Source organism: Lepidochelys kempii, chromosome 4 (genome assembly GCF_965140285.1).
Source record: "Lepidochelys kempii isolate rLepKem1 chromosome 4, rLepKem1.hap1, whole genome shotgun sequence".
Lineage (NCBI taxonomy): Eukaryota > Metazoa > Chordata > Testudines > Cheloniidae > Lepidochelys > Lepidochelys kempii.
Genome location: NC_136383.1, coordinates 118,983,645 through 119,004,086, shown reverse-complemented (window position 1 = coordinate 119,004,086; position 20,442 = coordinate 118,983,645). Strand labels below are relative to the sequence as shown.

The following is a 20,442-nucleotide window of genomic DNA, read 5'->3' as shown; positions in this document are numbered from 1 at the left end:
CAACAAGGGCACACTGCTGTCTCATATCCAGCTTCTCGTCCACTGTCACCCCTAGGTCCTTTTCTGCAGAACTGCTGCCTAGCCATTCGGTCCCTAGTCTGTAGCTGTGCATTGGGTTCTTCCGTCCTAAGTGCAGGACCCTGCACTTATCCTTATTGAACCTCATCAGATTCCTTTTGGCCCAATCTTCCAATTGGTCTAGGTCCTTCTGTATCCTATCCCTCCCCTCCAGCGTATCTACCACTCCTCCCAGTTTAGTATCATCCGCAAATTTGCTGAGAGTGCAATCCACACCATCCTCCAGATCATTTATGAAGATATTGAATAAAACCGGCCCCAAGACCGACCCTTGGGGCACTCCACTTGATACCGGCTGCCAACTAGACATGGAGCCATTGATCACTACCCGTTGAGCCCGACAATTTAGCCAGCTTTCTACCCACCTTATAGTGCACAACATATTCAACATGAAAGAATTTGCTCTAATGGGAAACTGGGACTCTTTTTATATGCATCAGACTTAGATTAATTCATTCAGCATCTTAACCTAATTTTCTCCTCAGGATCCAAATATTTCCAGTATCACATGCCCAGATTCTGCCATCCTTGCTCACAGTGGATAGCACCTTATTCCATGAACTGGCCTGCTGAAACTGTGGAGTAAGGTACTGTTCGATGGCAGTAAGGGTATCAGACTCTTCCCATTAAAGAGGGCACTGAAAGGTGTAGATGGAAGGTATAGTACAGAGGTGGCCAAACTGTGGCTCGTGAGCTGCATGCAGCTCTTTTACAGTTAAAATGCAGCTTGCAGAGCCCCTACTTCCACCCCCATTCTCCACCTATCAGACTGCGGGGGGGAGGGAGAGCTTGGGGCTTCTGCCCTGTGGCAGTGTGGGGGGTTTAGAGGCTTCTTCTGCCCTGCAGGGAGGTGTTCTCAGGGCTTCAGCCCCATGGGGCATGTCAGCCAGGGCTCAGGGCTTCAGCAGGAGTGGGCTTGAAGCTCTGAGCCTCAGAAGGTGCCTCCCGAGTGGCTGAAGCCTTGGCAGGCGCTCTCCGGCTCTCAAACTTCTGAAGATCGGAGGGTCAGTAAGTTTGGTGACTCCTGGTATAGTAATCTAGGAAGAGAGTGAGTGTTGTAACAGAAAGCATAATAAAGCAGTAGGCAGAAGAGTGTGATTTTAATAATAAGCATGAGAATATGCATAAAATCTGTAAATCCCTTGTAGGCATTGAATAAGATTAAAGGTCGTATCCTGGCTCCCCTGAAGCCAGTGGCAAAACCCACATTGTCCGCAGTAGGGTCAAGATTTCACCTTCAGTGTAGCCTGGGTTACTGAAAAAACACAGGGCCCCTTAAATTTCTTCCCATAGGGAGCAGTTCTTGCTAGGGGAATTGGGGAGGTACTTCATGTGTGGAGCCATAATCTGTTCAATGACACCTTCATTCACCATTAATCATTTGACATGCTATCACCTAATGGTAGTCCTGCTTTTTACCAATACAACAATGCCATTCCATAGCTTTCGTTGCCTTATAAAACTGATACCACTTGTTCTTTCCAAGGTTAGGATGTGAGTTGTATGTCCTTGTCCCTGCAAACATCCATGTGTGCCCCTTTACCTGATGGACATTATGCATCCTTAGCTATTGAAAAGGGTTTTTAAACAGACTCCTTTTAGTTTCAAGACCAAATAAAATGTTTTTAAATGAATAGAAACATTTCTGTGAGTGCTACAGTTATTTTTAGACTGGTGTTAGCCAAACTATTTAGTCATAAATGCCCTTATAAACTGAGCTGTCAGTCAGAACCTTCTGTTTCAGAGATGATATGTAGAGAAAACAAAAGAGCATATAAAATGTTTCTAAAAGTTTCTAATGCTAAAATTCTTCGCTATCAATATTTCCTTGTAGTGTTTTACTCAGTTACATTTGGGTATTATTAAGTTACCTTAAACTAAACCAACTATGCCAATGTCAGCATAGTTTAGTGCTAGGCATAAGTAACATGTATGCTTAATTGCCTGTGACTTAACTAAGATATTTTAAAAATAGGGTCTAATTATGCTCTGTTGTACCAGTTTCTTTATTGGCTTCAATAAAATTACTCTGGATTTACAACAGTGTAGCAGAAAGCAGAATTTCTCTCTCAATTGTGAATGAAAAATGAGGGAACAGCAAAAATTAGTTGCCAAGTAAAGATGTTCTTTATTTAAAGATTAGGGGGGGGGGAAATGTACTGATATGTTGAAATACTTTAAAGCAAAGATGGGCTGAGCTTCAAAATTCCAATCCAAACTTCAGCTGTATTTAGACAGAGGGTTTGGCATAGGCTTATCTCTGTTTTAAAGTGGTTGCTTTAAACAAGGGTTTTTTTTCTATTAAAGGTGCAGTCCTTAGTGTAGGATTCAATAGAGTGCAACCTGCCCATGGGATTCTCTTTTAACATGAAATAATTTTACAGCTGTGTAAGGAAGATGTTTCCATTTTACTCCTCATTTTTATTTAAAAAATCTAACTTAGTATTTTTGACCTACTTGGTGGAGGTCCTGTTTTAACTGTATATGTCATATGTGTTACACATGGATGTTGATACCGTTAACATAGCATTTCTCACAAATAGCATCCTGCATGAATTTTGTATGACTAATTTGTTACTTTGTGTGTTGCCGTTTGCAGTCACCTCAATTGCTCTCTTCAACACCTACTGAGGTAATCCCCAGTGCCTTTGTTCTTTTCTGATCTGTTTCATGATGCATTAAACTTGTTTATAAAGATAATCACCAGAGCCTGAAATGGTGGTGGTTTGCCCCCTGCGTCTGCAGAGCCATGTTATCTTTATAAAGAGGTTTATTTAATACTGTTACTTATACCAAACAACTGCTGTGCTTCTATATTGTCATCTGAATGCATCTGTCTCATTGGCTGTCATCTGCATTTCTACTTCAGAAATAGTTACTTCACAAAATAAAGTTTAGATGATCATAACTTTTTCAAATGTTACCAAATAAATTATATTCTGAATTGTAATCTGCTTTTACATTTACAACTAGCATTTTTAATTACTTGGACTAGGGCCTTAATGTGCCTCTTTCTGTCCACTTTTTCCCCGGTTCAACTACCTGTATATACATGTAATTATATTGCCTATATGTATATAGGCACACAGCTGATCTGTATAGTTCCATTGACTTTAATGGAACTATACCAATACCCAGGACCATCATTGTTAAAGATGCCAGTTCAAGAATTACCACTTTGGAAGCAGCACAAGGACATCACACCCAAGAAATACCACTTTCAGGAGCAGTAATTCCTAGTTTATGTAGTTGGAAAATAAATACAGCAGGCCTGACTCATTACTCCATTACACCAGTTTTATGTCCTCATAACTTCACTGACCTGAGTGGAATTACACTGTTGTAAAATTTTTGTAATAAATTGGAGATTTGGGCCCAATAATTAATTGATAGTTTCCCTTAAATATCAAAAATTGCAAACTGTCACTAGAACTGTTGGTTCAGAGAAAAAAGTAGAGTTCTCAATTAGAAATGAAATTTATCTGATATTTTTCTTTTAAAAGGAATATATCACTCATTGTGTTCCACAGATTTAGCTTGCTGTTTCTTACAGAGACAAAAACATGCAGAAACATGCATGAGATAGTCAAAGTGGAAATACCAGTGTTTCAGAAATACAATAACTTCACTTACTGCCCATCTGTTATGCTGCATAATAGTAAACTCCAGAGGATACATTGGTACTGTTCTTGGAACTGCTGTGATTCACAAAGTCACATGAATTCTTTAAGGATGTTCAGATATGCCCACAGTTTGCCCTCGCTCTGCAGAGTGTATTTTCTGTGCTAAGGATGGTACTTGTTACTTACAAAGCTATTCAGCCTGCTTAGAAATGAGCGGCGCTACAGGACTTTTCTCAATATTAATAAACTGCACTGTCCTGTCCACTTTTTATTTAGCTCATTAAGTGACACTGTTTTGGTCTATAAAGAACTGTACTTATTAAGATTCTACTTCATAAAGATTGCCTTCCAAAGACATTATGCTCTTTTGCCTGGAATACATTATGCAGAAGTAAGAATGTAGATGATATGTAGCTAGTTAGGAAAGGACATGCAGAAGTATTTCAACATGACCATGGGATTTAAGTGAACATGGAGTAGTTGGTGGCAATCAGAAGTGAAGGCTACGAAATGCCTACAGTGTGCTACCTGTTTAGGCAGGCATAAATTATTCTCCCTTTTTGTTTGGACAATTTTGAATTCTTATACAGGCGTTTAAAAAAAATTGCAGATAGCTCTTCTCTTAAGGGCTCGGTTCTATCTTCAAATACATGGTCGTCCATTGCCATGTACCGTCATAAAAATCATTTGCTCTGCATGACCATGTTTTTGATGGCACAATAGGCCCCTAAATCTCCATGTCATGCTCTTTCCGGGTCAAATCTTCAAATGCTTATTCAGACCCTGATCGTTCTTTACTTTCCCATCCCGGAGATACACCTGGAGGGAATCCATTGGACACAGATCACCTTCCATCCATGTGGAAGGGAGCAAAGGTGTCCCTTTGGCACTGCAGCCTCTCTTTTGGCCCTACAAAGGGTATTCTGTGAGTCTGGGGTCTGCCCGGGGGAGAGAGAATAGGGAATACGTTGGCTAGGGGGAAAGGAATTGATGGCTGAACTGGGGCCAATGATACATGTTGTCCCCACTCTGGACCCTGGAATAATATTAGGACTCAGGACAACTCAGGGGACAGCTGTGGCCAGGAGTCATCCTGGCTGTGTTTTTGTGATGGAGCGGCACTGCCTTAAACTTAGGAGAGGATGTTGGGGCAGGGTGGAAGCAGATATGGAGATGCAAGGCCTCCATGTGAATGTTCCTGGCCATCAGCTGGTCCCCTAGAATTCAGACAGATCCCTGGGGATCTCCCAGGTTTGGAGGGTGGCTCTGTGACATTCCGTAGAGGAGCACTCTCTCCCCCTCCCACCCCAATGATGGAATATTGGGGGAATAATTCTGCAAGGGTATCTCTCAGGACTCCCTCCCACAGTGTTTTCTGCAGGAGAGATTGATCTGAGACTGTTTTCTTTTTAATTCAACCTTACTCAGGTAAATTCTGATTTTCCTATATAAGGACTGAGAAAAATGAATTCCAGAGTGATGCTAGTTATCCAAAGGTGATTTCTACATAATGGGGGCTTTTGCTTCCTAAGAAAATAATACTTTTTCAGTCACCAATTTGTAATTTTCAGTCACCAACTTGCTACAAAACGAATTAAAATCTCGGCAGTGATTGTGGGAGAAGTGGCCTAAGTCTGCAAAAGGGAACAGCCCTGTGAGGTATATTTGCAGGAATTAAAGTATTTAGGATATAGGTTTAAATAGAAAGTGGTAATGCTAGAACATTAAATCTAATGATACATATTCATACATAAATTGATCACCTGAGTATTATAGAATGTGTTTTGCTTATAGTACAGCATGTGTTGTACAGAGAAGGCACAACAGATCTGCATAGCATAATTAAACAGATGAGGCCTGATTCTACACTGTCTGGCACCTTGTCTGACTATTTGCACATGTACATGTACAAAATGAATGTAAAATGCTGTCATCTTACATTCATTTTGCTTGTGTTTAAACAAATAAAAGGTACAAACAAATTGGGAATTCTGCCCATAGTGCTAAAACAACATTTCAGATATAGTACATTCTTTTCAAACTGTGTTTTCATTTTAGACGCATTTCTTATATGCTGCCTCCCATGTTTATATGACTGTTCTCTGATATGATGTCTGGCAATTCCGGAACTGCTCTAATCATAACCGATTTTAGATGTTTATGGTTGTATTCTGCCCTCATTTCATTATGATTGCACGGAGCATGAAGACAGAATTGGGCCCTTTGCATATAGGGCAAAAAAACAACAATGGATATGGATAACTTCTGAATATCTTGTAATTCACTCTGTCTTTGCTATTGATTTAGGTTTTCCCCCTTTCCTCTCAGGGCGACCAAGATGATAGATCTTTCAAACAGTATAGGACATCAAGTCCTAGTTCTACTGGATCTCTGGGTTATGGTCGCTACACTCCAACATCCCATTCTCCTCAGCATTATAGCAGACCAGGTAATCGACAAGCAGGCTCATTTAATTTCTCTTTCCCCTCCTCCCCCTTTGGCCTATTTAGTAACTGTAGAAGATACCAAGAGAAAGGTTTACAGTGTGGAAAGCAATTCCAGCCTCCCTTTTCAAGTGTATTACAACATGCTGGTTAATGTGAACAGAGGTGCCCAGGGGGACAAACAAACAAGTACTTTCGATTATGCACATGTGGTGATTTTTTTTTTTCATAAAACTTAATAGGCATCAGGAAATTATGTGTTGGTGGTAGCTGAAAACAGAAAATGTAATGGAGTAAGGTCTTAATCCTGCCCCTAGCCTTACCGATCATGGGAATCTAAACAACAAAACCACAATTATTCCACCACACGGTGTGGGAAGCGGACATGCAGCCAAGAGACTGCACAGCTGCACTTTGTACCCCCTTTCAACTGCAGAGTAATGTTTCATGGTGGTTCTCTTCGCTGCTTTGGGTGGGCTGAGGACCAGGCTGGAGGAGTGGCCAGTTTGCTGGTCAAAACTCTCCTATAGTAGTGGCTGCAGAAGCCTCTTTTACGCCAAGGGTCACGGTAGCAGCAGTGATACGCCTCTGGGCCCCTTCTGATTTTTGTCAGGATACCCTGCGTTTATAGTGGGGCTTTTGCAGGATTTGACCCTTTAAAAATAGGTAATAAAGCTCCTCAATAAAGAGTTATATAATTTCCTGGGTCACTCTATCATCTTAACAAAAATATTGATGAATGACTGGGGCCTAAAAAGTGTTTTACTACAAGACCAGAAACTCATTGTGAAAATCAATAAGCTTTCATTCAAATGGAAATCTTAATGCAAATGAAAGTTTTATGGGTTACAGAAATCATTTACAGAAGATTGTGTCTCATAATTCATACAGTCTTTGATGGGGATGGAAAAAAGTAAAGTATCGAAGATCTATTGAGGAGAGTAAATTAGTCTCTGCTGAGACTCTAGCAGTTCCATCAGGATTCTGCTTGGTTGCACGCTATGGGAGTAAGATGGGGAGGGGAAGGAAAACAAACAATTCCCAACCCAAAGTGAGCTATAAAGCTGTACAACTTTGGTGGGAGGGGGAGACTGCAAGAATTTTTAACCTGTATTTGTTGTTTTGACAGTATTAGCCCTCAGAGCGAGGTGTTGCAACAAAAAAGGGCTTCAGTGGGGCTCCTCAGATGCTTAAAGTTAGGCATGTGCTTAACAATGCATTTTCCTGCATTGTGGGCTTGATCCTGTATCCTTTAAACTAATAGCAAAATAGCAACTTCAGTGGGAGCTGGACCTTGCCCTAACAAAGTTCCTAGCAAAGAAAGAGATGATGTATCTCCCCATTTCATTCCACTGTGACCCTTTATAAACACGTCATCCCTTTTGCAGCTTTTGAAAACACTGATTTTCCTCAGTGTGCTTTATAGTAAGGTTTTGCTCTTCTGGAATATTTTCTGATGTTCCACCTATTAAATTCATAGGTTCCAAGGCCAGATGGGATCATTCTGATCATCAGGGCCAGATTTCCAATTAGGCACAGTAGGCATGTGCCTAGGGGTGCCTAAAAGTTAAAAGTGGGTTAAAAGTTAATACATACCGCTCTCCTACAGGCAGCCAGGCTCCTGGCATGGGCTGGTAGCCGCCCAGTTGGAGCAGAGTGGGGTGGGCCAGAGTGAGCGTCCAAGTCAGTCCGTCTGGGGGGTGCTGTGAGCTGTGGCTGGGTGGGGAGGCTGCTGAAGTAGCTGGGAGTGTCCCAGCCCCTTCCTAATCTCAGCCACCCCACTCCCTCCGCCCCATGCCGTGGAGGAAGAGGGAGGGATGTAGCCAGCACCCCATTCAGTTGCACGGGATGAGCCGGAGCATGGCTGCCATGCTGGGCTGCAGGAGGGAATGGAAGACACTTGGGGACCGCTCACTGTGGGGAGAGGAACAGTCCTCCCCTTACGCCTAGCCTGGGGCGGGTGGGCTGTGCCCTGGTTCAGGCTGGGAGCGCTGTGCATGACGGAGGGTCTCGTGCCTTCCTGGGGAGGCTGTGTTTTTTTATTTATTTATTTATTTCATTTTTTACGGCAAACACAAAAGTCAGCTGTAGGCAGGGGGGTGCTGAAGATGTTGTGCCTAGTGGCATGTAAGGTGTAAATCTGGCCCTGCTGATATCTAGTCTGACCTCCTGTGTAACCCAGGACATAGTTATCAGTTGTGTGTTGTTCTCTTTCCATTCATGGAAAGTCTCTGTCCCTTACCAAACTGTGTACTATGACCTGCGTTATTTTGGAAACAAGAAGACAGACTGGAGCTAAAATATACTTTCCAAATTCGTATGTCATCAAGAGAAAACTGCTCCTGTGAGAAGGATGTTGTTGCTAGGAATATTTTGTGGCTTTCAGTAAGTGAACAAAATAGTTTATTTTCACTTACTCTTTGTTGCCCCCTAGCTGGTACTCAGACTCTTGGTACCAGTAGCTGCATCTCCCTGCCCCAACACCCAAGCCCTACATCTGCATTCAGACATCATTACATCCCTTTCTTCAAAGGTAAGGTCCAGGAATGCCGACTGTGCTGTGATAACTGTAGACCTCTCCAAATGTGTTTTGACTTTCTTTGTGCAAGCATGGCTTCCAACAGGATAGTCTGTCTTAACTTTGTGTGAGTGCTTTCTTGACATACCATGTAAGTCTCTGGGACCTGCTGTGTTTTTTTCAATCAATGTTCAGTGTTTTTTCCAAAGGGAAAAAAAAAATCTGAAGATGGGGGAGGGGAGAATAATTGTAAATTTTGTTTATTATCGTTTACAGAAACATTTAACCTTGTTTCCATGTTTTAGTGAAGCTAACTGGATATTGGAATAAGGGACATTAACACCCTAGAGGATCAAATATCCATCCATCTTTTTTACAAAACATTTAGAGATCTAGTCCATTTTTAATACTGTTAACATCTATTGGGCCAGATCCACAGCTGGTTAAATCAGCATAGCTCCACTGATCAGCTGTGAATCTGGCCCATATACTTTAAAGCACAGAAACTTTATTGTTATTTATTTGAATAAATTAATGCTCATTCCTGTCAAACTATTTCACAAAGGCACATTAATTGTTAATGTTCTGCATGCTGGAGACAGGCCACTGTGATGGGGGAATCTCTGGAACCTTTGAGGCAGAGTGTACTTTTGCTTGGCATGTTGTTTAAACGTTAGAGAGGAAGGCGGGGTGTTGAATGATCACAACAATGTCCTTCCACTAGGATTAATGTGGGGAGGAAGGGGAAGCAAATGGGCACAAATCACAAGCATTTTCAGTTACTTTTGTATCCTCTATCTTTGTGTCCTATTTGAGTTGAAGAAGCAAAGCTTTGTCATCGGAGCAGTGCAAAGGAAAGGATGTGACTCCCTGCAGGTGCATTGTACATTGGTGTAAATAAGAGCAGAATCAGGTCCATACCCTGCAAATGTGACCCCCAAAAGAGAATTCTGGAGAAAAATAATAAGTTTAAACAAAGTGATGCCATTTTAACAGACAATCTACCTACAAAGATTCTGTCCCCCAACTTCTAGGAGGGCTGAAGCACATTCTTGTATCACATGAGTCTCTGCTTGGATACAGTTTTATGTGTACTGTAAAGCTGGACAGTTTTATCAGAAGTTGATGCATTTAGCTAGAAAACCTCTCTGTGTACTGCACTGCATGATTACACAGTGTGGAATGTTCTCATTTGAAAGTCAATTGACAGTTGCTCAGCCGCACTTCTATTTGATCACACTTAAACCAGTATATGTTCACGGCTACCTGTCATTGCCATTTGCGGCAGCAATTATTTGTTGCTGTTGTTTGGAAAACAATCCATCAAGCAGTAGCCTGTTGTTACAAAATAAAAATTAGTAAAACAACCAAAATAATAATATTTTGCACTTCTGTAGCACCTGTTATCAAGGAGCTTAGAGCCCTTTGCAAACATATATTAACTAAGCCTCACAACTCTCCTATGAGGTGTCGGTAAGTATTTTTATACAATTTACATATGGGTTAAATAAGTATTACATAGTTTCCCCTTGTTGTACATTCAATTAGTGTCACAGCAAATAATAATAAAAAAGGAGATCTGAGATCCCCAAGTGCCTTGTTCTAAATACTAGGATGCCCTCCTTCTTTATCTTGATAAATGTTTGACGTTACCTTCCCTGTTTTTAAAAATGTAGGCAACGCTATGGAGAGATCATAGTGAGAAGAGCAAAAGTCATGGGAATATAGATAAACTATTGTCAAATGCCATGTGCTCAAAATAAGATTTTTTTTTTTATTTTTTTTTTGCCATTTCAGTTCAAAATAATTAGAGATGTGCTTGGCTGATAGACTTGAACATGTCTGAATGTAATACACTAGTTACAGTACTACACCTGAACTTTTTAAACTCAAAATTAACTCTCCACATTTATTTAATAATATTTTTCTTTAAACTTCTGAGTGAGAGAAACCTCACCACACCAATAGGCTTTTCTCTTGACTATGGGCTTTGCCATAGGCCCTCACTGACAATTCACTGGGTTGGCCCTTTTTTTAGCCATAAGAATGTTGTCACTGAGTTTCTGCTTTCCCTCTTTACCACCCAGAGTTTATCTTGGCGGGTGTAATATGTTTGACCCTCCACTATCACATTTACTCACACACAAAAGTCCTCAAATCATTTGGATATGTCTAGGCTTGGTGTTTTTTGTTTGTTTTTAATCAGAAAAGTGACTTCTGTGACAGCCTAGGTAAGAATGCAGCTTTACTTATCTCACAGTTAGTGCCCATCACAATTCAGAAATGTAAAGATTTTCAAAAACACTTGGGATTGGTCTAACTATGCTCCCATTGATGCAATGGAGTCAGTGAGAGTTAGGCCAATGCTGAGAGCTTTGGAAAATCCCACCTTCACAGTGCAGTGGAGAGTGCCTTGCCTTTTTTAATTTAAGAACCAGATTTTTCAGGACATGTCCTTTTTATTCCACTTTAGTACTCACTGGCTTTGAAAGCTTGGAAAGAATCATTGCTGTTTTCAAGATTTCAGATAAAAAACAAGTTCATGTGCTTAACATATGGATATATAAAATGACCCAACTTCAGAAATAATTTCTGGAATCGCCATTTTTGGGCCAGTGGTGACTGTGCATGTTGCAGAGTTCCAGGGCAGGAAGGATTTTCAGGCATATTGCCCTTACAATAGCTTTCTAACTGCTTTATGAATCTGCAAAATTCTTGCCAGACCCCCCATCCTCTAAGACAAAAATACAATTCTGCAGTGTCAATGGCTAGATTGGAAATGTAAGGGACTGACAATAAGCAGCATGCTGCTGAGAATGAGGAGCTACAAAAAGACATTCTATTCTTCCTGACCAGCCATGTAACGGCATGAGAGAGGACGATGTTTTGAGGTCTGGTCATTACAGTGCAAACATACTAGGTTAAAAGGGCAGCCTGTCTTGTTAAGAGCCAAGAGACATGAGTATGTTTCTGTGGTTGGTACTTAAGTTCAAAGTAAGCCTTTCAGGATTCTTTCCAAATAAATTAAAATGAAATCCAGGAAAGAGTTCATGATTCTATTTTTTCATCCTGCTAATGGCAGAGAACCAAAGCAAAACTTTGTAAAACTGCTCTCTCCAGTAGTTGTATATTCTATGGGATCTGACATGGAGTCTTTACTCAGTTTTTACCCAGGGAAACTTCAGGCAAGAGACAATTATATAGGATCTTAGGGGTTGTTGTAAGCTAGATAATGGGACCTTTTACTTTGCCCTTCAGTTTGATTTATTGCTAAATATTCATAATTTTGCATGTAAATTGCAAAATCCAGCTACACTCTCTCAGAATCAGTGGCAAATTTTTGACATAATTTTAATAATTTAAATGGTGGATCAGCTTGTATGGTATAATGTGCCCCAAGAATAGCTTGCCTCCTTCTTTTCTTTTAATAGAAATCTAGGCCGTGATCTTAAAAACTACTCCACACAAGTGGATCCCACACAGAGCAGTTGGCAGAATTGCAGCCTTCAGTTCCATGTGTTTGCATTCCCTGCCTCTGTCCTCTCTTCCCAAGTTCTCACCTCCTGTTCCATGCTTCCTTCTGGTCCCTTGAACGTAACAGGAAAATAATGCCTGCCTGAAAGATTTCTGTCTCTGTTTATGATTCCCAGAATGATGGGGCCCCGATCCTGTCTGGTGAGGCTTTTATCCACGTGGACTATTTTAAGTGCCCAAAGTATGTGATGTATTAAGGGCCATGCCTTCCAGTACCCCAATTATAAATGTTTAGTGATACAGGAATTTTGAGCAAGCAAAGGACAGGCATTTTTTGAAAACAACATAACTTTAAAACGCCCTTTCTGATTTTTTCGCAACCTTTCCAGGCAAACTCTACCCTGGGATGTGACATTCCAGGGGGGTGGTAATAACTGGGATACAATGGGGTGCATAGACCTTAACCAGGAAGCAGCTATTTCCCATGCCATGCTCCCACTGCAAGGGGGTCAAGGAGTATAAGACACTCCCTGGCTATCTGCATTGTGTGTAAAGGGTAGAGGTGTTTCTACGGGGCTGCTACTCCCCATCCACTGCATAGGTGGGTTAGTAGTGACAGGGAGTGGGTGAAGTGCAGCAGGTGAGCTGGCATAGAGGGGGAAGTAATCTGATCCTGGTAAATGGATGGCACACCTATCTTTCTCCCTGGAGCAGGATGGGAACCAGAAACCAAACTGTGATTCTGTCAGTCACGGTTTAGCTTCTGGTTTGCTCCTAGGGCAGCATGTTGATACTTGCCCCTTACTCAGGGCTTGCAGTAACTCCACAATCAAGCCCTCAGTTCTTGGTAGTACTTGAAGAATATCAACTAATGTTGTTCTAATTTCAGTCTCTGAACTATGCAGAATACTTTTTTAAAAATTGTTACCATCTTATCAAGTCATTGCTACCAGAGAAACAATGGCAGTGACTCCTAATTTTGTAGTTTCAATGATCTTCATTTAAATCCGCACTGTACAGGGAAGTAACACTCCCACAATAAAATGGATTAATTAGCAGGAATATTCATGGGATGCACAGCACTCTCCTCTGTTCTCATGGGGCCTTCTCCTGCTCCTATTAAGGTCAAGAGCAATACTCCCATCAGCGGCAGGCCCATGGTTAAAATGATGGAATATATGACATTCTCTGGGGCTGTATTTAATGTCTCTCCAGTACTCCTCAACAGAGGCTACCCAGCTTTGTGAATGGTTAGCAATCCCCTGTTCCATCCCCAGTTTACCAGATTTTTCACCTTTGCTCTGGGCTTTCTACTAACTCAAAGTTACCCATAAACCCCTCTCTCCCACATGGCAGTGCTAAATGATACATCTAAAGCTATACTCTGGGCTGCTGGCCTTTCTTCAAAAGAACTGCTGTACTGTCATCATTAATATCCATTAATTCTGCGCTCCATCCTCTCTAAAATGGTTACTGCAAATTGTCAGCAGCTCTGTGTTTTGTAAAAATATCATGTTTAGCTACCAGTGGCTTAACAATGCTACACATGAACTGGATTTTACAAGTCCCCAAAAAGTGCTTTACTTTTTCGTTTGCCAAGCAGCATTATAATGCCATAGAGTACGCCCTGAGGATTAATTAACAGGAAATAAATGGAGTATTTGAAGAGTATTTTACAAAATAAGAGTATAAATGGGTACGGATCAATAGTATATTCTGTACCTTTAAATTCTGCCAAGTTGGCTATGGCATTATAGATCCATGACTTGATAATCCAACCCTGTCTGCATATAAATAAAATCCTGTGGAGAGTTATCGGGGGGAAAGTTAGAATAAACCTAGTACAAGATCTCAACAGCAGTCTATTTTGTAATTTATATATCCAATAAGACATGACTCAGCTATAGCAGCTGCTTTTTGGTGCAGTCCTGCTTTGAACTAACTTAACATCACTGAATGATTTCACTGATGGTTTTAAGGGCAGGCTATAATTTAACACCATAACCTTAAACTTTGCTAAAATTCCCTAATATATTTGCTCAGTTAAGGCTACGAAGGAGCCGTTTGAAAAAAAAGGACCTACAGATTCCTGAAGCTGCTTTTGTTTTATCTTTTTAACAGCATCACATTCTGAGAAGAGAATGTTAGATTTCAAAGCAGAGCTACAGGGCTGATGCTTGTACCTGATGTTATCCATCAAGTATGCGTTATTGCTGATATAGCACACTCCAGTTCCTAGATCTGTTTATCGTTTGACCCACTGTTCGGTATTGCCTTTGCTAAGAGAGTCACATCAGAAACCAGACATGGTGCCAATAAGGAAGTTGAGGTTTTACAAAGAACTATTTATTTTAAAATGTTGGATTAACAAGTCATTTTGAGTAAGCTTTTTATGCTTGAAGTACTCTACTTTGCTTTCCATTTTTTTTCTTTTATCTGCTTTCTTTGCTCTTCCCCTTGGAGGCAGTGAAAGTGGTCGGAGCACTCCAAGCTTATCCATGTATTCAGACAGCAAATCTTCGCCTTCTGCCTATCAGCAGGCTCCTAGACATTTCCATGTTCCAGGTAGGCATTCACAGCTTAGTTTTTAATCTTCAATTAAAGATGGCATATGTTCATTTTCTCCTAAATTGTCAATGGATTTTGCATTGCTTTGTGAACTGTAGAACAACAATAACAAAAAACCTTATTTCTTCTGAAGAGTGAAAATATGTTAGCTGTTAAACATGATCTCAGAAGTGAATGAGTTACACGCTTCACATTTTTCTGTGTATCAACAAGTTTGCACTAGGAGAAGCCCAAAGAGACAACTTTATTTTATGTTAAACCTAGAAGATGTTGTTGTCTTAAATGTTACTGCTGGTTGCACAGGCCTGTTCAATTTACGGATATGATGTAAGGCTGAATTTTTTAAGTACCCATCTACTAAATGAACTGATGGGTAAGGAGCCATATTAATGTATCCCTTTAGGATTGATAGAAAATTTTGGGCTACCATGCAGCCCAGAATGTTTTAAGTGTGTACTAATGATGAGAAATGTTGCATTGTATTGTAATAGCAGTTACTACACATTAAAATGAATGAATGGTCTCTGCTCAAGTGATTTTTTTTTCCTTTTTTTTTTTTTTTTTAAGAATTAAACAGAAGAAGCACAGTCTAAACTGCTTGCTTACTCTTTTGTTCTTTCCTTTTTCTTTCCTCTTTCTCAGACACTGGAGTAAAAGATAACATCTATAGGAAACCCCCTATCTACAGACAGCATGGTACAGTCTGCTTTTCTCGGCTGCAGTGTTTTCTACGCATGCCCTTGTTAAGGAAGTGCATATTTACCACTGAACTAGTTGTGCTATTGTATTCTCATTTAATTATGCCAGAATCCCTATTATCTAAAAACAAAAAGGAAAAGAATTAAGTAACACAGAAAATTGATAACTCTCTGCATAACATGAAGTCTGAAGACTCAGTAAGTGGCTGGCATAGTGATGTCTTGCTGTACATTATTAATTTAAAGCTAATACTGATCTTAAAGCAATTTGTTTATTATCAGAATGATACAATAGCATGTTAAATATAGTACATTACTATACTGCTTTCAGGTGATCCTGGGGAATATCTAAATTTTAAGGTAATTTTTGCGTCTATATTACAGCAAAAAATAAACTTTTAGGTTCATTGATATATGGTGCATATTGAATATCCATCTTTCATCAGCAAGATTTTTTTACTTTATCATAATATCAGAACAATTCTTTAATGAGGTTATATCCGCTGAGGACAAATTCCTTTTTAAGGCAGTAACCTGACTGAAGATGGCTTCTGATCTGCACCATACAATTGGAACTGAATGGGCAGACCCAATTGCAAGATTGGCACCTAAGTCACTAAACAACAGAACTATACAGAAAATGTTTTTGTGGCACATAATAATCTGACACAACACATGACTTCGAAAAGAACTGTATAAATCATGAATGCTTCAAATGAAGCAGTAAAATAGAAATTCCCCATGTTTCTTTTCAGGGAGAGCATTGACTCTTCTGGTTTGTATCATGTTCTGCCTCACACCTGACTGATTTAAGGATGTGGAGAAATAAATAAATAAATAAGGGCTTCTCTCTGGATGCTGCTGATTCATAGATTCCAAGGTCAGAAGAGTGTGATCATCTAGTCTGACCTTCTATAAAACACAGGCCATACAACTTCCCCAAAATAATTTCCTTTGAACTAGAGTGTATATTTTTTTTAAAATTTCAGTCATGATTTTAAAATTGCCCGTGATGTAGAATCTACCACAACCTTTGGTAAATGACTCCAACTGTTAATTACTCTCACTGATAAATATTTATGTCTTCTATATTAAGTCTGAATTTGTCTAGCTTCAACTTCCACCATTTGGATCTTGTTATACCTTTGTTATTTACTCCTTCTCATAATACGAGAACAAGGGGCCACCAAATGAAATTAATAGGTAGCAGGTTTAAAACAAACACAAGAATGTATTTTTTCACGCAACGCACTGTCAACCTCTGGAACTCCTTGCCAGAGGGTGTTGTGAAGGCCAATACTATAATGGGGTTCAAAAGTGAGCTAGGTAGATTCATGGAAGATAGGTCCATCAGTGGCTATTAGTCAGGATGGGCAGGAATGGTGTCCCTAGCCTCTGTCTGCCAGAAGCTGGGATTGGGTGACACGGTATGGATCACTTGATGATAACCTGTCTGTTTATTTCCTTTGGGGCACCTGGCATTGGCCACTGTCCGACGACAGGATACTGGGCTTGATGGACCTTTGATCTGATCCAGTACGGCCATTCTTATGTTCTTTCCCTGCTAGACTGAAAAAGCCTATTATCAAATATTTTTCCCCATGGAGGTACTTATAGACTTTGATCAAGTCACCCCTGAGCTGAATAAATTGAGCTTCTTGAGTTTGTCATTGTCAGGTATATTTCTAACCTTTTAATTGTTTTTATGGCTCTTATCTGTGCCCTCTCCAAATTTTTCAACATCCTTCTTGAATTGTTGACACCAGAACTTCATAGCATATTCCAGCAGCAGTCACACCAGCACCAAATAGAGAGGTTAAAAACCCTCTGTGCTCTTGATTCCCCCTTTTATACATCCAAGGATTGTGTTAGCCCTTTTGGCCACAGTATCACATTGGGAATTCATATTCAGCTGATTATCCACCATGATCCCCAAATCTTTTTCAAGAGTCACTGCTTCCCACGAATAGAGTCCCCTATCCTGTAAGTTCTTAGTTCTTACATTCTTTGTTCTTAGATGGATACATTTACCTTTAGCTATATTAAAATGCATATTGTTTGCTTGTGGCCAGTTTATTAAGCGATCCAGATTGCTCTGAATAAGTGACCCCTTTTCTTTATTCTTTTCCACTCCTCCAATCATTGTGTTGTCTGCAAACTTTAGCAGTGATGACTTTACGTTTTCTTCTAGGTCATTAATAAAAATGTTAGTGTAGGGCCAAGAACCATCCTGCAGGACCCAACTAGAAATAAACCCGCTGGATGATGATTTCCCACGTACAGTTACATTTAGATACCTATCAGTTAGCCAGTTTTTAATCCATTTAATGTGTGCCATGTTCATTTTGTATCATTCTAGTTTTTTAATCAAAATGTCATGTGGCACAAAGTCAAATGCCTTATAGAAATTTAAGTATATTGCATCAGCACTATTGCCGATATCAGTCAAACTGACATTGAGTACAGTGAGTCAGCGTGCACACATTCTCCATAACTGAAGTGTCTGATGCTAAGCAATTGCATAGACAGGTTTAAATCACTGACATTTAAATAACCTATTAGACTGTTCTGGTTAAGCTTCAGAACAAAGCAAGGTCCAGTGGTGCTTTAATATGCTTTATCACATACAAGGGTCACCTCGGTGTCAATGAGATGGAATCCATTTATATGAGCACTTGGCTTTAGGATAAATAGCAAACATTAAAGTCTATCCAAAGCCTTTAATTTCTCCTCCTCTGCAGAGCTACAAATCATTGGTAATAAATAGTCAAAAAAAGCAAAAAAGCTACTGACAAGGCAAAAAGGCCTGAATCATTAGAGAGAGTTTTGGGAAAATCACAAGCAAAACAGAAAGCCAAATCCTCAGCTGTTGTAAATCGGGATAGCTTCATTGACTTCAGTAGAACATTGATTTACACCAGCTGAGGATCTGGCCCTAACATCCTGTTCCCTGAGCATGTCATCCTTAATTATTTTATAGCTACCTCTGGTTTGCCAAAATGACTCTGAAAAAGGGAGTTTTTCTTCATGGCCATATGTTTTCTATGTCAGCCGCCATGCTGATGTACACAACCAAGGCCCAGATTTTCCTCTGTCAGTTTTATACTGGTGTAACTACACTGACTTCAGCAAAGTTATTCCTGATATACATTGGTGTGAGAGGCCCTGTATGTTAATATGCAGGTCAGTCAGACATCTCTGCGGATACCCTGAGGAGATGTATTTTAATCTTTGTTTTACATATAAACAAGGTTCTGAAAAGGAGTGTAGAAAATGGAGGCTGGCTGGGATTCTACAGGAGTGCACCTACTAATTTATTCTAAATGAAAACAAAAATTGAGAGTGATGAAGTATCCATTTCTGTGTAGAGGCTAATGGAAACAACCTTTTGTTCCCAGCAGAAGTTGTGTAAATCTTTTTGCTAAAGAAGAAACACATTAGCAACTGATGATTCAGCTTCTTAAGCTAAAGGGGCATTGAAGTAGGACATTCAGGAGTTGGAGCCAGAAAACATTCTCTTGTTGAAGAAACGAAGTTTGAACAAACAAGCGCAAAAATGTTCTCTAAAACAAAAAGTGCAAGAAACTCTTCCAAAACATTTGACTTTGAAAGGTCTCAATTACAGCGGTGCCCAGCAGATTTCTTGTAGCTAAGAGCCTCTGTGTTCCTGTTATAAACTCCTAGATTCAGAATAAAAATGAGCTGGGAAAATGTCACATGCATGATTTCAGGCTGTGAATTTGGATGGGAAAGCTGGGGAGGGTGGTATTGCATTTTTCTTTTTTAGTATCTTCATATTTTCAAAACATTTGATTCAATATTAAACCTTTTAAAAAGAGTTTGGCCTTCATCAATTTTATCACTGATCCAAACAGAGAGCTCAAATGGTTGAACTTGGGTTCCTGGAGTCCATATTTAGACATCCATATAAAAAGGACCTGATTTTCAGAGGGGTTGAGTAGCCCAATTTTCACAGAAGCCAATGCTCAGCAGCTCTACAAGTCAGGTCACTTTGATGTAGGTGCCTTAATATAGATTTAGGTGCCTAAGATTCAAGGAACGCTGCATGTGCAGACCCTGGCATTCATGCTTTGTTCCATTGATTTTGACTGGATTCCTAGCAAGTGCTGGGGTCTGCCCACTGGAGTTCCAAGCAGCATCAGACCCTATGTTTGAATATTTTGACCACTGTTTTCAAGGTTCAGGTTAAAATGTATGGATTCTTTGCTTAGAAATATACTGTAAGATTAAGCTCCTCCTGTTCTCTGTTAGCATTTCATACAGCATTAATCTTGACAAAAGGCTCATGTGGGACCGCTAAACACTGAGGATGGAGTGGAGGTCAAAGATAATCTAAGCATGGCCCAATATTTAAACAAATACTTTGCCGCAGTCTTTAATAAGACTAAAGAGGATCTTAGGGATAATGGTAGCATGACAAATGGGAATGAGGATATGGAGGTAGACATTACATATTTGAGGTAGAAGCGAAACTCAGACAGCTTAATGGGACTAAATCAGGGGGCCCAGATAATCTTCATCCAAGAATATTAAAGGAATTGGCACAAGAAATTGCAAGCCCATTAGCAAGAATTTTTAATGAATCTGTAAACTCAGGGGTTGAACCGTATGATTGGAGAATTGCTAACATAGTTCCTATTTTTAAGAAAGGGAAAAAAAGTGATCCGGGTAATTATCTGTAGTATGCAAGGTCTTGGAAAAAATTTTGAAGGAGAAGGTAGTTAAGGACATTGAAGTCAATGGTAAATGGGACAAAATACAACATGGTTTTACAAAAGGTAGATGGTGCTAAACCAACCTGATCTCCTTCTTTGAGAAAGTAACAGATTTTTTAGACAAAGGAAACGCAGTGGATCTAATTTACCTAGATTTTAGTAAGGCATTTGATACCGTGCCACATGGGGAATTATTAGTTAAATTGGAAAAGATGGGGATCAATAGGAAAATTGAAAGGTGGATAAGGAATTGGTTAAAGGGGAGACTACAACGGGTCCTACTGAAAGGTGAACTGTCAGGCT

At 40.0% G+C, this 20,442-nt stretch overlaps 1 protein-coding gene across 14 annotated transcripts in view; it reads left to right on the top strand.

Moving 5' to 3' along the window:
* Positions 1–20,442, top strand: part of ABLIM2 (actin binding LIM protein family member 2) — a 217,581-nt gene that overhangs the window by 152,434 nt on the left and 44,705 nt on the right. For 6 of the 14 annotated variants that reach the window (XR_012158735.2, XM_073342609.2, XM_073342602.2 and 3 more), the window contains 4 exons: positions 6,009–6,150; positions 8,580–8,678; positions 14,601–14,702; positions 15,348–15,401. Coding sequence is in view for 13 of the 14 variants with exons in the window: in XM_073342609.2 (XP_073198710.1) it covers positions 6,009–6,150; positions 8,580–8,678; positions 14,601–14,702; positions 15,348–15,401 (397 nt within the window). In the remaining variant the exon portion in view is untranslated. Of the gene's footprint in view, positions 1–2,677; positions 2,711–6,008; positions 6,151–8,579; positions 8,679–14,600; positions 14,703–15,347; positions 15,402–20,442 lie in introns of all 14 variants that reach the window. The other 8 variants (XM_073342610.2, XM_073342604.2, XM_073342614.2 and 5 more) reach the window with 7 other exon arrangements.